General features: G+C 41.8%; 1 protein-coding gene across 1 annotated transcript in view; it reads left to right on the top strand.

The window, feature by feature from the left end:
* TRPC4 (transient receptor potential cation channel subfamily C member 4) overlaps nt 1-16,994 on the top strand; it is a 251,856-nt gene that overhangs the window by 141,063 nt on the left and 93,799 nt on the right. The window contains exon 6 of the mRNA XM_029285122.1: nt 8,771-8,966. Within this exon, the coding sequence (XP_029140955.1) occupies nt 8,771-8,966 (196 nt within the window). The remainder of the gene's footprint in view (nt 1-8,770; nt 8,967-16,994) is intronic.

Below are 16,994 nucleotides of genomic sequence, written 5' to 3'. Positions count from 1 at the left end.
AAGTGTAATGGAAAATACTCTGAGGGGTATTCCTGGTGTGTGTCCTTATTTTGATGACGTCCTCATCGCAGGGGACTCAGCTCAAACGCTGGCACAGAGGTTAAGGGCTGTTTTGCTTCGTTTCCGAAGAGCAGGCCTTAAGTTAAAACAGGACAAGTGTAAGATTGGTGTCCATTCCACTGATTTCCTGGGGCTCAGGATAGATGCTCAGGGCATCCACCCTTCTGATGCTAAGCTCAAAGCTATTCAGCAGGCTCCAAGCCCTAAGTCTAAGGGTGAATTACAAGCCTTTTTGGGTTTATTGAACTTCTATCATGCTTTTCTGCCTCATAAAGCTGCTATTGCTGAGCCTCTACACAGACTTTTAGATAAAAATGCCTGTTGGCAGTGGACCAAAGTCCATGAAGCTAGTTTCAATGAGGTTAAGGCCTTGCTTACATCCAATGCGGTGTTAGCTCATTTTTAATGAGCAGTTGCCAGTGTGTCTGGCTTGTGATGCTTCCCCCTATGGTGTGGGAGCTGTGCTTAGCCATCTGACGGCTGATGGGACTCAGGTCCCTGTGGCATATTATTCTAGGACATTGTCTGCTGCTGAGCGTAACTATGCTCAAATTGACAAGGAGGCTTTGGCTATTGTGGCTGGAATTAAAAAATTCCATGATTTTATCTATGGCCGCCATTTTACGGTCTTTACTGACCACAAGCCTTTGCTGGGGTTGTTTACTACGTCCAAACAAACCCCACATATCCTTTCCCCTCGCATGCTGTGATGGTCCATTTTTTTGTCAGCTTATGACTACTCACTAGTTCACAAACATGGAAAAGAAATGGGTCATGCTGATGGCCTAAATAGGCTGCCATTGCCTGCTGTGGAGCCTGATCCTGCCCCTGCTGTGCACATATTGTCCATTCAGGATTTTCCGGAGTCTCCCCTTAATGCTAGGGATGTGGCTGCTGAAACTGCCACTGATCACACGCTTAAACGCATGCTGACATGGGTGCTGTCAGGTTGGCCTGACAGATGCCCAGAGGAGGATTTCCAATGCTTTTGGGTTAAGAGGTACGAGTTGTCCACGTTCAATGGCTGCCTCCTCTGGGGTTCTAGAGTTGTGATTCCGGCCTCATTGAGGTCTAGAATCTTAATTTCCTTACATGAGGGTCACCCTGGGATTGTCAGATGAAAGCGCTTGCGCGCAGCCATTTGTGGTGGCCTGGTATTGATAAAGCCATTGAGGCCCAGGTACATGGGTGTCATGCGTGTCAGCAGCCCAGGCCGGAAATGCCTCAGGCCCCTGTTCATAGGTGGGAGGAAACACACACTCCGTGGTCTAGAATACATATAGATTACGCTGGGCCCTTTCAGGGGCAATTCTTCCTGGTTGTTGTGGATAGCCACTCCAAGTGGCTGGAGGTTGTTCCTGTGTCATCCACCACTACTGCCAAGACCATCCAGGTGTTGAGAAGCATTTTTGCTGCCCATGGTCTTGCAGATGTCTTGGTGTCAGATAATGGTCTTCAATTTACTTCTGCTGAGTTTCAGGTTTTCCTACAAGCCAACATGATTCGCCATGCAACTTCAGCTCCATTCCACCCTTCCACCAACGGTCTGGCTGAATGGATGGTCCACGTCGCCAAGGACGCTCTCAAGAAACTGACTTATGGCAACTGGCATCACAGGTTGGCTGACTTCCTTCTAACCCATCGTACTACTCCGTGCACTGCCACGGGTAAGTACCTGGCTGAACTCCGTTGGGGTCACTGGCTTGTGACTAAATTGGACAGGCTGCATCCGGAGCAAGTAGCTTCACAGGTGTCCCATCCGCGCGCACCACGGGTCCTTCACGTCGGTGATCCTGTCTGGACCAGGAATTACGGGCCTGGACACCTCTGGGTCCCGGCAGTGTCTGCAAGGTCTCGGGGCCTCTGTCCTACGAGGTGTCCTTGGACGACGGTCGCGTCCTTCGCCGCCATATTGATCAACTGCAAGTGAGGCGGGACTCGCCTCGGTTTTCTCCTCAGTTTTCTCGGGGGGGGAGGAGGAGTAGGAAGTGCATTCTGGGGATCAGCATCAGCAGCCGACACTGGCTGTTGAGGACACCATGGGTACGCAACCCCCAAGTTCCGCAAGTGCTCCAAATAGGAATTCATGGGGCAGGGGGCAAAGATACACCCCCACACTTACTCCAGCCTGGGAGTCACACCAGAGGTATCCTCACTACCCACAACTCAACAACAATACTCCAGACAAGGAGACTGACTGGGAGCATCCTCATAACTCACAACATACAAGAGAGCAGGCACAACAGTTTGGGGACTTGCCCTTTTCCACAATGGCTCACAGAAGGAAGTCCCCACACATTAGGGCTAACAGGGAGGTACCCTTGGACCCTATCACTACAGAAAGGAGCCAGGAAAATTACACCCCTTCAGGGAACAAGGAGATGAGTTCAGAGGGCTCAGAAAGCTTCCTAAGAGGCAGGTCGACCAGGTACAGTGAACAGCAGAGTCCTGACTTCCTGAGCCTAGGAGGCGAGCAGGGAGGTCAGGCAGCAGTCATAGGACAGCCGCAGTGTAATTCACTTAGTGTGGAAAGCAATGGTGGGAACCATTCAATCTCCCCAGGTCCGAGAAGGTCGCTACGGGTCAAAGGCCCGCCCAAATACCTTGCAGATTACATGAGGTGAGCAAGGGTTAGAGAAATCTGGACAAGAGGTCCAGGTTGGTTAGCTCATTGGAAAAAAAGGAGTTTGGGCTCATCTATTCTCAGAATGATAGCACTACCAATACTTTTCACACTCTGTGCATTTGATGCAAAAGTTAGCAAACACATACTCTACCAAAGGTGGCGTACATGTTGGGCGCAGCCTACAGAAGCAGGCTCGGGATGATGCAAGAGTCCCGGGCATTGCAAAAGCTGCCCGGGACCAGACTGAGTGGCGCCGGCCTTGCGCGCATGCGTGAGGCGGGAAAAGACTGCCTGCTATTGGTTGTAATTGCCCGGGGATCTGGGGGTATAAAAAGAGGCCTGCGTGCCTCTGCTCTTGTTTGGTTGTTAGCTGTAATAGAGTGAGAATAAAGATCTGTTCTGTAACATGAATTGCCTCCTTCGCCTTTCATCTCCGGACTTAACAGGTGCATATAGATTATGCTGGGCCCTTTCAGGGGTAATTCCTCCTTCTCATCGTTGATAGCCATTCCAAGTGGCTAGAGGTTGTTCCTGTTTCCTCCACTACTACTGCCAGGACCATCCAGGTGTTGAGAGGAATTTTTGCCTCGCACGGGCTTCCAGATGTCCTGGTTTCTGATAATGGCCCTCAATTTACCTCTTTTGAGTTCCAGGCTTTTCTTCAGGCCAACGTGATCCGGCATGCGACTTCTGCTCCCTTCCACCCATCCTCCAATGGACAGGCAGAGAGAATGGTGCGCACTACCAAAGATGCTCTCAAGAAACTGACTCACAATAACTGGCATCACAGGTTAGCAGATTTCCTTCTTGCACACCGCACCACACCTTGCACAGCCACAGGGAAGAGCCCTGCAGAACTCCGCTGGGGTTGCCGCCTCATCACCAAACTGGACAGGTTGCACCCAGACCGGGTGGCTTCACAGGTGTCACAACCACGGGCACCTAGGAGACTTCAGGTGGGCAATCCGGTTTGGGAAGGAACTATGGGCCTGGACATCTCTGGGTCGTAGCAGTGGTCTGCAAGGTCTCAGGGCCGCTGTCATACGAAGTAGCCTTGGACAATGGCCGTGTTCTTCGCAGACACATAGACCAACTGCGTTGGAGGCTGGACAGCCACTTTTCCGCTCCTGGTTCTGCTCTGGGGGGGGGAGGACCATAATATGGGTTCTGGGTCACAGGTCACTAGGCCTAACAGGGCCTCACAAGCTGATGAGGTCGGTTGGGGGTCATCCCAAGCTTCCGCAAGTGCTCCAAACAGGAACTCCCCAGATAGGGGGTCATCCCGCACATCCGTTATTGCTCCAGTCACACCGGGGGTATCCACATAAATCAAAAACAGCCATAGAAAGGGAATTCCATCAGGGGCACTCTCATAATTTAGCAATTACTCCGAAAAGGAAGTCAGTAGCAAGGGGGTTTGCCATGGAGGCAGCTCCTGACTCTGGCACCTCTGGCATGTGCTCGGGGGCTACGGAGTACTAGGGCACGTCTGCCACTCAGGTCTCTCTACCTGCTGGCCTTGGGCTCAAGGGACAGTGTTTCCAAGAGGAGTCCATTGTGGATTCGGGGACTTCCACCCCTCCAAGGTACACTGGCTTGGACTCAGAGGGTCCAACCAGTCAGCAGCTGGGTGGGTCACCTGGGTATTTGGGGCATCAAAGTCCTGGCCTGCCTAGCCTGGTAGGCGAGCAGGTAGGCCAGGCACCCTCACCAGGGTCACCTGGGTATTTAGGGCATCAAAGCCCTGGCCTGCCTAGCCTGGTAGGCGAGCAGGTTGGCCAGGCAACCTCACCGGACCTTAGAAGGTCGCAGCGGGCCAAGTGCCCACCTAAAAATCTAGGAGATTATGTGAGGTTGCTGTCAACATATGAGGAACCTTGCTATGAGGTCCCTGAATGAGGGGATTAACACTTAGTAAGAGTATCATATATTATTATGATTTTGGATACATTTATCCTAGTTAAGAATTATTTGAAAGGTGTTTGCCTGCATGCAGACTGAGCATTTCCACCCTCCTTGCATTTAAATAATGCATCTGTGTCCACCATCCCTGCATTGCACAATGCACCTGTGCGTAAGCTAGGTGTGTTTCATCTAGGGGGGAGGGGTGTTGTGTCCTGAGCCTGCAAGAGCTGAAAGCAGGCTCAGAATTGTTGCAAATGGTCCCAGACAATCCAAAAGCTGCCCGGGACCAGACAGGGTGGCGCCAGCCTTGCGCACATGCGCAAGGCGCGAAAATGGTCAATTCCTATTGGTTCACACTGTCTGGGTTTCTGGCCCTATAAAAGGCCTGCATGCCTTTTGCTGTTCGCTTGGTTGTAGGAGAGAGAAATAAAGAGCTTGTTGTTTTCACCATGTGTCTTCATCAATTGCCAACAAACTGAAAACACAACAGATACTATTTCATTCTTTGATTGTACAGTTTATAAATTGTTGCTTGTTTTAAACTGTGAGATACTGGGTCATGTTAGAGTCAAGCTGTACCTAACTCTAATCAAAGAGAGAGAGATCTGACCTATTTTTGAACTCACTTTATTTTTCACTTGCTTCTCCTGGCTTAGAAAATTTGGCCCTAATCTAACCTATTTTCTTGCTGAAAGTCATAGATAAATATTCAGAGTCCTGAGCCCCTTTATATAATTGCTTTCCAACATTTCATTGTGTTGGAAAAAATAAAAAGTAAGAAAACTGCACTCAGTTCCCAGGGTCTCATTTGCTACCTTTACACGCCAACACAATGAATGGAACTGAAAATTGTTGTGGAGGGTTGGGGTGATTTAAGGCTTACCAATAACAATCTTTAAACTCTCCCACCTGCAAATCAGGTGGATTTGTTTCACTTTTCTTTGTACTGTGTAATGAAGAAACTTGTTGACCAGTTGTGCTCTTTAAGTCTTCTGTTCACCCAGGAAAAAAGGATACAAATATTTCAGCCTCTACCAACTATGGTGCTAGAATAAGTTAAGCAGAGCAGAAGGAAGAAATGATAGGCTGAATATGGTAACTTACCTGTGCTTCTATATACTATAAGGATATTTAGAAGGAAGGCAGGAAAGGAGACACTCACTTTTAGAAATAATGATATACAATGTTAAAGTGTTCTCATTTGTGTCCTCTAGTGCTACAGAAATAAAACCAATTTTAGATAAGAACATTGATAGTTTTGTGTTCAGCATATGGCCCAGAGTTCCTTCACTTTTTTATTCTTTTAGCAAACCATCAGGTGAAATAAAAAAAGGCACTTGGAAAGTGATTGCATAGCCAGCATTACTGTCATAGGAAGATTGACTTGAGTCAGACAACAATGATAGCTAATATTAAATGGTATGTGGAATCTATATGCTACTAAAAAAATACTACTTTAGTTGTGATGACCTTTAACTAGGCAAAATAGTGCATTGTAGGGCAACAGTTTTTGAACCAACATACCTCAAATGGGTTAAATTACAGAATGTGTCCACAATTCAGGAGCCATGACTCCCAAGGGGATGAAATTTGGGGAAGTTGTGGCTTCTTCAGTGCTACTGACTGCTAATACACAGCTGCACTGCTGCTGTAGTCATATGATCTTTATTTTCAACATTCTGTGACAGTTTCCAGTCAAACATGCAGTTTCTTGCTCCCTCCCCACCTAGCAGCAGTCACTTACCGAAGGGAAGGGTAATTTGATTTCCAATGCTCCCTGCCAGATTCCTAAAGGAAATTCAATGGAAGTTTGAGTTTGGAATTTGGCTTGCTGGCAAGCCAGCAAGAATTTGAAAGTTGCTCCTGCTCCTACTGCATTTTTGCACATCCTTCTGGGCAAACATTCTGTTTCTCTATTTAGGTAAGGACATCTCTCTGAAACAATGACCCAAAAGAGTGTAGATCAGGGGTAGTCAACCTTGGCTCTTTTATGACTCGTGGACTTCAACTCCCAGAATTCCTGAGCCAGCTGGCTCAGGAATTCTGGGAGTTGAAGTCCACGAGTCATAAAAGAGCCAAGGTTGACTACCCCTGGTGTAGATTATCTAGTTATGCATTAAATATTACTTTTAGTGTTATGAAAAACTATTGCATCAGCAATACTTACTTATTGGCCAAAATATAAAGCTGATATTCTGTCATTGATTTTAGCAGAGATAAAAGTAATCTGAAATTAGACACTACAATAAATATCAGTATGCCATTAATATTGGCAGCCAATCATCCTGTGCTTCCCTGCATTCAACAGAGTAGACCACAAGCTACTTCTTGGTAAACTAGAAAAATATAGGATAGACAGCATCACCACCAGATGGATTTGTAACTGGCTGACAAACTGCATTCAGTGAATAATCCTTAATGATGCTATATCTACATGGAGGGAAGTAAGCAGTGGGGTACCACAAGGCTCTGTCTTAGACGCAGTACTCTTCAATATCTTCATAAATGACTTAGATAAAGGAATAGAAGGGGAATTCATCAAATTTCAGATGACACTAAACTTGTAGGAATAGCCAACACCCCAGAAGACAAGCTAAGGATCCAAAAAGATCTTGACAGACTTGAACAATGGGCCCTATCAAACAACATGAAATTTAATCTGAAGAAAAACAAGGTTTTACACCTGGGCAGGAAAAACCAAAGGTACAAGCACAGATTAGGCAAAACCTGGCTCAAAAACAGTAACTGTGAGAGGAACCTTGGAGTCCTAGTGCAGAGGTCCCTAACCTATGAGCCGCAACCCATTACCGGGCCATGGCCTCTTGGCCACTGGGCCATGTAACTGGCTGGCCAGGGAACATGTGTGTGTGTGCGCGCACTTACCCCTCCTTGCACCGGCACTAGCCAAGCCACGAGCTTTGCGCCAACACTAGCCGAGCCACAAACCATGAGTCTCGTGCCAGCACTAGCCAAGCTGTGAGCTGCGAGCCTCACGCTGGCGCTAGCTGAGCCACGAGCCTCGCACTGGCACCAGCTGAGCTGCAAGCTGCACACGGGCGCTAGCCAAGCCTCACTCCAGCACTAGCCGAGCCGCAAACCTCGTGCTGGCACTAGATGCCCCATATGCGGAGAGCACATGCTTGTGGACCTGTTCACATGTACGCAACCACATTAGCATGTGTGTGCATGCACACATAAAGGTGCCTGCCCTTCCCTTTCCCACCGAGCTGCCAACCCAGAAAGGTTGGGACCCCTTTCCTAGTGGATGGTCACTTAAACATGAGCCAGCAGTGTGTGATAGCAGCCAAAAAAGTTAATACAATCCTTGGCTGTATAGATAGAGGCATAGAACCAAAATCATGTAAAGTATTAGTACCTCTTTACAAATCCTTTGTAAGGCCACACCTGGAATACTGCATTCAGTTTTGATCACCACCTTACTAAAAAGATGTTGAGACTTTGGAAAAGTGCAAAGAAGAGCAACTAAGATGATTAAAGGCCTGGAGACAAAAACATAGGAACAACAGTTGCAGGAATTGGGTATGGCTAGTCTAGAGAAAAGAAAGACTAAGGGGAACATGATAGCAGTATTCCAATATTTGAGGGGCTGCCACAAAGAAGAATTTATTTTCCAAAGCACCAGAAGGCAAGACAAGAAACAATGGATGGAAACTAATTAAGAGAGAAGCAACCTAAAATTAAGGAGAAATTTCCTAACAGTGAGGACAATTAACCAGTGGAACAGCTTGCCCTTAGAAATTGTGGGCACTCCATCACTGGAGGTTTTTAAGAAGAGACTGGACAGTCACTTGTCTGAAATGATATACGTAGGTTCTCCTGCTTGAGTAGGAGGCTGGACTAGAAGACCTCCAAGGTCTCTTCCAGCTCTATTTTATTCTATTGTAATAAAACCTGCCTCTTATTCTGATATTATCATCTTATGCATTTTCCTGATCAAGAGCAACAGAATTGGCTGTCATAGTGGATTTGTAGAGAACAAGTTTCCCCTTCTGTTCTTCTCACTTTATGTAATTGAATTGGCTTGTTTAATTTATGAGAAGAATTGATATTTAAAAGCAATAGTTACATTTTAATACTTTGTATCTGTAGGTCTCTAGCCACTTGAAATAAGTTGTGATAATGACTCTATGCTGCTTTTTTGTTTCTTTTCTTTTCCAGTTTATTCGAAACTCTCCAATCATTATTTTGGTCAGTCTTTGGACTCATCAACCTGTATGTGACCAATGTTAAAGCTCGACATGAATTCACTGAGTTTGTTGGGGCCACTATGTTTGGGACCTACAACGTCATCTCACTGGTGGTCCTGCTTAACATGTTGATAGCCATGATGAACAATTCCTACCAGCTTATTGCTGTCAGTAGTTAATATTTTGCTTTTTTATTCTGAAATAATGTTGACAATGACTTCTTATATGCTTAGAAATTTAGATTCTCTATCTTCAAGACAACAAACATCAACTTATTGCAAATTCCAGAAAGTATACTACTAAGCTTCACAATTCAGTTCATATATCCAGTCCAATACAACACTCAAAGTCTAGTGTATAAAGAAATTACTTTTCAAACCAAAATATCCCTACTAATCAGTAACTGTTTTAACATATCAAACTATGCTAGCTTTATAAACTGCTTATCCCTAGCCAGGAATTTTCTCAGTCTCAATAACTTGTCTCTTACATTTGATTTCTATATCTTCCAAACCCTTGACTTCTTAATCTGCATTCATGTTCAAGCTTTATCTCTAATGTACCAATAACTTATCTGTTGTTTCACTCCTTTTTCTGACAACTTCTCCTTTACATCTTAAACTTCTATTATCAACTTACTTTATTCTTATTTCATTTTTCTTTTACCTTTAATTTGGATTACAGTAAAACAAGTGCTAATTAACAAAATTTCCAACAGAAGTTTGCTCCCATTAATGATCCACATTTTTACAGCCCAGATATAGTAGTCCTATTTTTAATTGTCCCTACAGGCAATCTTGCTTACTGACTGCCTCATTTAGTGACCATTCAAAGTGAGGATTGTGTAAAAACAGCTTTGTGACTAGCTCATGCATTTACAACTGTCACATAATCCCACAACCACGTGATCACCATTTGGGTGGTTAACAACTGGCATGCAGTTACAATTGATGCAGTGTCCCATAGTCACATGATTGCCAATTTTGTGCTTCACAACCAGCCTCCAAGCAGAGTTAATGGAGGACAGAGAAGTAAAATCACCAGTCATAGACACGTAATATCTTGCTTAGTAACTGCAGTGTTTTTTTTAACAACCAAATGAGAAAAGAAATCATAAGCCTGTGGCAGTCATGGTCACACTTAGTGACCATAGCCCTTAGTAATGCAGTTGCAATTATGATTTTTAACTGAGGCCTACCTGTTTTTCAATTCTTTTACAGCTAAATATATACAGATAGCACTTGACTAACAAACAAGTTGCTTAATGACTGCTTTAAATTATAATGAGCCCATCGTAAAATGTCATGCCACCCACCCACCAAGCAATCACATGACTGCATTTCACATGCTTATAAAATCATAGAGCTTGTCCTTCCCTCATTTGCTTCAGTTAGGACCCAGTGCTCAAGGCTGTCAAGAGCCTTCTGAATCTTGAGTCTGTCTTCCAAAGTCATCTGCAAATGTGATGAGTTCCCCTCATCTAGATCATTTATGAAAATGTTGAAGAGTACTGGCCCAAAGCAGTATCTTAGTTACCCAACTGCATGCTTCCCTTAATATTGATGTAGTTCCATTTAGGATTATATACTGTCAGACAATTGTGAATCCATTTGGTGGCAGTACTGTTTACCCCATATTTCTCTATCTTACCAAGAAGTAGGCTGTGGTCTACTGCCTTTGTCAAATGCCTTTCTGAAGTCCAAATATATCGACAGCATTTTGCAATAAGGCAATAAGATTTGTCTGACATGATCTGTTTTTAACAAACCCATGCTGGCTTCTAGTAATCATTGTTCATTTCTAGGTACTTATTATCATAATGCAATTAATAAAACAAGTACCAGTATTATACTCAGAAGGCCAACAACAAACACCCTATGAATCAAATACTCATGAAAATAAAATGATTTTAATGGCCTTCCAGAGGGCAATGAGGGTTTGGCCCAGTGATGACGAACCTTTTAGAGACTGAGTGCCCAAAAAACGCCACACACCCCAGCCCGCCCGAGCTTTGCCCCTGCCCCGCCCACCTGCAGGGCCACTCACCACCTCCATGGTCCACTGCAGTAGATCGCCCAGGCGCCCTTGCAATGCCATGGCAGCCACGCCCTCCACCCGCACCCCGCAGCATCATCTGCACACGATTGGGCACAAGGACGGAGTCTTGTCCCTGCTGCCTGGCTGTCATGTCCTTGGCTGCGCTGCTCCATGCAGGCTGTGCTTGGGGGAGACTCTCCTCTGGGGGGAGCTGCTGGTGAGGAGGGGGCTGTGGGGGGAAGCGGGGCTGAGGCAATGGTGCGCGTGCCCACAGAGAGGGCTCCGAGTGCCGCCTCTGGCACGCGTGCCATAGGTTCGCCACCACTGGTTTGGCCTAAACACATCTACAGCAATACATTCCACCATGTGAGAGTCTGTCTTAATGCATCCGCCTGTTATCTTCCCCCCAGCAACAGAGGTAGAGAGACAGCTGTTTTGAGAATCAAACTTATCACAAATCTTCCATAGGCTTTGTTTTTCTCTATAGCATATCATAGGTTAGCCTCTTTTTTGAAAACTTACTTCGAACAATCTGCTATTTTCCTTTTCATTCTTGGCTATTCTCTCCAAGACGGTATTGGATTATATGCCTTGGAGAAAGGGAGTTATAAGAAAGGAAAGAGATTTACATTATATTCATGTAAACATATTATAGTATTTCTTTGAGCTATTTACAAAATAGAAAGTATCAACGCAATGAAATCATAACCTTTTTAAAATTACAAAGAGCTAGGGAAAAAGTAACCCAAAACAGTTATTTGAAAACCAGATAAAGTAGTTAAATGATCAGTGATCATATCCTTGGAGGTTAATGAAAATGTCAGGTGAAACAAAATAAATTACATCGGTTTGGATCCCTGAATGATCTCCATTATTTTCTAAGTACTACCTACTTTATATACACTTGGAACATATCTGAAATGTCCACTAAAACTTAAAAGTAAGCTTCTTTGGAGTAACTACAGAGTACTATTGGCATCAATAGATGCCATTTCAATTCATCTATTCTTATTTAGAAGGATATAAAATTGTTAAGAGTGTTTTAAGAGAGAATATTTTACTCTGCTCTCCAGAGCTTTTGGGCTCTAGAGTAACTTCCTGCCATCAATTCAACCCTAAGAAGAAAAGTAATCACTATCCACCCCCATAATAAGTTCCACTGGTCTTATTGAATTTCTATCTGAATCTTAATTTCTTCCCTTCATCCTGTCCTTCATAATTTTTGGTTGGAACTCATAGAATTTGGTTGGCAATGACTGAATGAAAATAGGGATTGAATCATTCTGCCTTTTTTTATTTGAGTCACTGAACAACTAGTGTCCCAATTCTATTTCTTCTTTTTCTTTTGATTATATTTTTAAAAATGTATTTTTAACACCCTTGAAGACAAGCTCTACAGTTCTGGAGTATTTTTTTTTATTAAAAGTTTTAAATAATTTTCCATACAATATCCCACTTCCCTCCCACCCCTCTCCCTTCACTTCCCAGAGCTGGTTACAGGGTTATAAAAACAGAATCATAAATTAAATAACATTACCCAAATATCCTACAATCAAGTCTCATCCACACATACTTTAACTCTACAAAATAGATAAATCTTAACACTTTATCAGCAAAATAATAATATAATTAAACATTATTACTAAAAATAATATAAATTCATCCATAATAAACTATTAATAATATTCTAAAATTTACTCATAAGCTAAGTAATACTTTTCAATCTCGTATTTTTTCTGAATATAATAAATCCATCTTCTCCAAACCAAAATATATTTTTCTTGAGATTGATCCTTCAAATAAGCGGAAATTTTTGCCATTTCTGCTAAATTAGACACCTTAATTCTCCATTCTTCCATAGTAGGCAAAGAATTTTTCTTCCAATATTGCGCTACCAGTAATCTTGCAGCTGTTATAAGATTCAACATCAAATTCATTTCTTTAGCATCCAAATCTTCCATAATACCTAGCAAAAATAACTGCGGTGTAAACTTTATCTTTTTCTTAANTCCCTGCCTCGTGCCCTTCTCAATTTTAAATGCCTCTGTTAACCCCCCATTAACTACAACTTGTGCTGATTGTTGTTGGTAAATAGCCCTAAGAGCAAGCAAAACGTTTTTCCCCAAAGTTCATTTTCTCTACGACTCGCAGTAAAAACTGCCAGTCTAGTTGATCAAACGCTTTTTCAGCATCCAAAAATATAAAAGCCGCAGGAATTTGATTGTTCTTATCCAAATACTCAATTAAATTAACAATTTGTCTTACATTATACTTCATATATCTTCCAGTTATAAATCCAGATTGATCACTATGAATCAATTGCCTCAACACTTGCATTAATCTATTTGCCAATATTTTTGAAAAAATCTTATAATCTGTATTCAATAAAGATAATTCTATAATTCTTGGGCTGAGTCAAATCCTGACCCTCCTTTGGGATCAGCGATATGAAAGCCATTCTCCAAGATGGAGGTACCTCTGCACCCAACAAAATACTATTAAACAATTCCTTTAATTGTTCTATCATTTCATCAGATAACATCTTATAATAAATTGCTGTAAATCCATCTGTATCGGGAGCCTTACCAACCTTTAATTGCTTGATTGCCCCAATAATTTCCTCAGAAGTAATTAAACAATTCATCTCTTCCCTTTGATTATTTGATAATCTAGGAAAATGTGCCTGCTGTAAATAGTTCTCTATTTCTGAAAGTTGTATATTTTCAGAGGCATATAACTTTGAATAAAAATCCAAAAAGCTCCTTTTAATCAAATTTTGTTGGTATGTCACTTTACCTTTATAATCTATTTTCTCTATAATTCTTGACTTCTGCTTCTTTCGTAATTGGTAGGCTAACCATCTACCAGGTTTATTTGCATTACAAAATGTGTTGTATTTCATATATCACAAATTAGTTGCAAGCTGATCAGCCATTAACATATTAAATTGCTCCCTAAGCATAGTTATGGATACCTTTAACTTATTATCCAGTGGATTTAAAATAAAAGCCTTCTCTTTTAATTTAATCTCCTCTTCTAACTCTCTTCATTTTTGCATCTGTTTACGCCTATACGCACTATTCATATAAACCAGAGCACCTCTCATATACGCTTTACTGGCATCCCAAACCATTGAAATCGAGGTGCCCTTATGCATATTCAACAAAAAAAATTCTTTCAAATGATCTCTAAATTCCTGCAAATTCCCCTCCTATCTGAATAAATTTTCATTTAATCTCCAAGTCCTTCTATTCCCATCTTCAGCAGATAATTCCATCCATACGGGACTATGATCTGACAATGTTCTAGGAAAAATCTTGATATTCTTCACCCTAGAAAAGAAATCGTTAGTAATTAAAAAGAAGTCAATTCTGGAATACGATTGGTGCCTGTCCGAGAAAAAAGTAAAGTCTCTTTCTTCCATATTTCGTTCTTGCCAAATATCTCTTAATTCCAAATCATCCTTCAAATCAAAAAAAGTTTTAGGTAATATGGAGTAACTATAAACTTTGAAGGAACCTTTCTTGTCTTTGCATTAGTCTAAAACACCATTCCAGTCTCCCATCATGATGACAGATTTATAATCCAATTGATTTAATTTCTGATGTATCAACTTATAAAACTGTTTTTGTTGTTGATTTGGGGCGTATAATCCAATAATAAGACATCTCTTTCCATTTAATAATAACTCAATGATAACATATCTTCCTTCTAAATCAAAATCAATTAATTTCGGTGATAACTCTTTCTTCACATAAATAACTACACCTCCTTTTTTCTGCGGAGCAGGAGCTATAAAATGTATTCCCAACCGGGAATTAATCAAATACTTTTGATCCTTTGAAGTAATATGATTTTCTTGCAAACACGCAACATCATTTTTATGTTGTTTCAGGTAATGAAATATTTTCTTTCTTTTCTGTGGTGAATTCAAACCATTAACATTCCATGTCAGGAATCTTGCCATTTTTAGTGGCTTGGAGCCTCTGGAACATTCCTTGAAGATCAGCTGTCACTGATTTCTTCGGTCTTGTACCTCCCACTGGCTCTGAAGTAATCTAATGCATTATAGGTACAACATCCACCTTTTGCTGTTCTTTTTCTTTACATCTATGAGCTGCATGGGTCATTCTTTGTCCCTTTGGATCATCTTTCTTCTCTAAAAATTGTTGCTTAAATTCAACCTGTGAATCTCCTACACTTAATGACATTGCTCCTTCAACCACTTGTTCTTCAAGCATTCTTTCATTTCTGTTAAATCGTGGGGATGGTGGTGAACCTGCCTTCAGGACAGAAATGTAAAAATCTCTTGCTTTTAAAATTGTGTTAAGTCTATAACGTGTCCCCACATAGCTCACCACTATTCCAACAGGTATATCTCATCTAAATTGAATTTGTTGTTTTTTCAACTCTTCAGCCAGGAAAGCAAAGTCCTTTCTTTTCCTAAGTATTTTAGGAGGTATTTCCTTTAAAATTATAACATCTTGTGCTACAATTTAGAATCTCTGCTTGTAGAAGTCTTGAATAATTTCATTACGAATTGATCTTCTAGAAAAATAAATTACAACATCTCTTGGTAGATTTCTCTGTCGTGCGACCCATGAATTTACCCTAAAAAAAATTTCTATCTCTCTCAAAATTTCTTCAGGTTTGCAAGCCAAAACAATAGCGAAATCTGCTGCAATCTCTTCTTTCAAATTTTCTTGCACATTCTCCTTCAGTCCCCTTATTCTCAAAGCATATTCCATGTCTCTATATTGTGACATAATGATTTCATTCTGAGCTATATCCACATTATCCTCTACTTTTCCAAGTCTATCCTCTAATCTTTCTACATTTTCCACCACCTCGTCCACCCGCCCATCTAAGCGTTCTACATGAGCTGCTAAACCTTGAAAAGCTAACAGTATCTCCTGTCTCATCTCATTGTTTTTCTCTTCAAAAAGCTCAGCTGTCTCTATTCTAATCTGTTTCGTTGTATTCATCAAAGCGTCCTGTAAGTCCTTAAGTGTAAGTGCGGGTGGTGGGGGAGAAGGTGGAGGCATCTTGGGCTTAGGTTGCTGTGAACTTTGAACAACCAGAGAAGAAATCGAACCTTTCGGAAGAGCAGAAATTCCAAGGCATTTTGAAGCCATTTTTTTTTTTTAAAAAAGCTTCTTATAGATCTTGTATAATCTTGTAAAAGCAACAGTTGCAGGATATATATAAAAAAAAGAATATAGAAAGCTTGCACTTTACATAAGCTACCGAAATCTGTTACATTATTTCGTTGTCTTCACTTAAACACCAAGTAAAAGTGAAAGTCTCTTAAGTATCATTTCAAACAAAGGAACGGCATTCTGCGGCCATATTTTTCTTCTTCTTTTAGTTAAAATAGTAGATGAAGAAGATACTTATTTATTTTCTGAGTTAAAGTCTCAAATTATCCAAATTCCAATCCTCCTGTTCAGCTCCGTCTGCTTTTTAATTTTACTCACGGTCTCTTTAATTAGCAGATGTGGAAGCAGCATCTAGCTTTGTTCCTTAGAACAAAGGCGACCCAAGGTGCGAAGAAAACCCAGACTCCGAGGGAGTTCTCACCTTCGTCCTCCCCAAAAATATTTTAGAGAACTAGGGAACTCGACCTCTATCCAGGAAAGCTCACCTCCTCCCCTTCACCCAGGGAGAGAGGCTCCAAGCTGCGGAACAGCTGTTGAACACCGTTCCTTCAGGCTTTAACGCATCCCAGGGCGGACGGCTTAAAAAGAAGCCACCATCGGCGCGGCAGTCACCACCGGAAGTTCAACAGTTCTGGAGTATTGATCTATATTCGTGACCCTCTTTCCATTTCTGGAGTTTCCGTTTCTGTCTGTGTTTTTGTATTTTTTTGTTTTTTTCATGTCTTTACTAAGGATTTGTTCTAGTCGTGTTATTTATTTATTTATTTATTTATTTATTTATTTATTTATTTATTTATTTATTTGGATTTTTATCCCGCCCTTCTCCTTACGGACTCAGGGCGGCTGACAGCCTGATAAAACAAATACAAAGATAAAAAATACCCACTTTAAAACCTAATTAAAATGAAATATTTGATGTGGCCTATGTCAATTTAAAATTATTCTTAAAACCCCACTAAAAATTCCCCCTAGGCCAGTCCTGCTTGTTGGAATAGCCAT

This window comes from Protobothrops mucrosquamatus, unplaced genomic scaffold (assembly GCF_001527695.2).
Source record: "Protobothrops mucrosquamatus isolate PMUCROS unplaced genomic scaffold, P.Mucros_1.0 scaffold1314, whole genome shotgun sequence".
Taxonomy (NCBI): Eukaryota; Metazoa; Chordata; class Lepidosauria; order Squamata; family Viperidae; genus Protobothrops; species Protobothrops mucrosquamatus.
The sequence above is the reverse complement of the archived record's forward strand: the minus strand, read 5'-3'. Positions and strand labels throughout refer to the sequence as shown.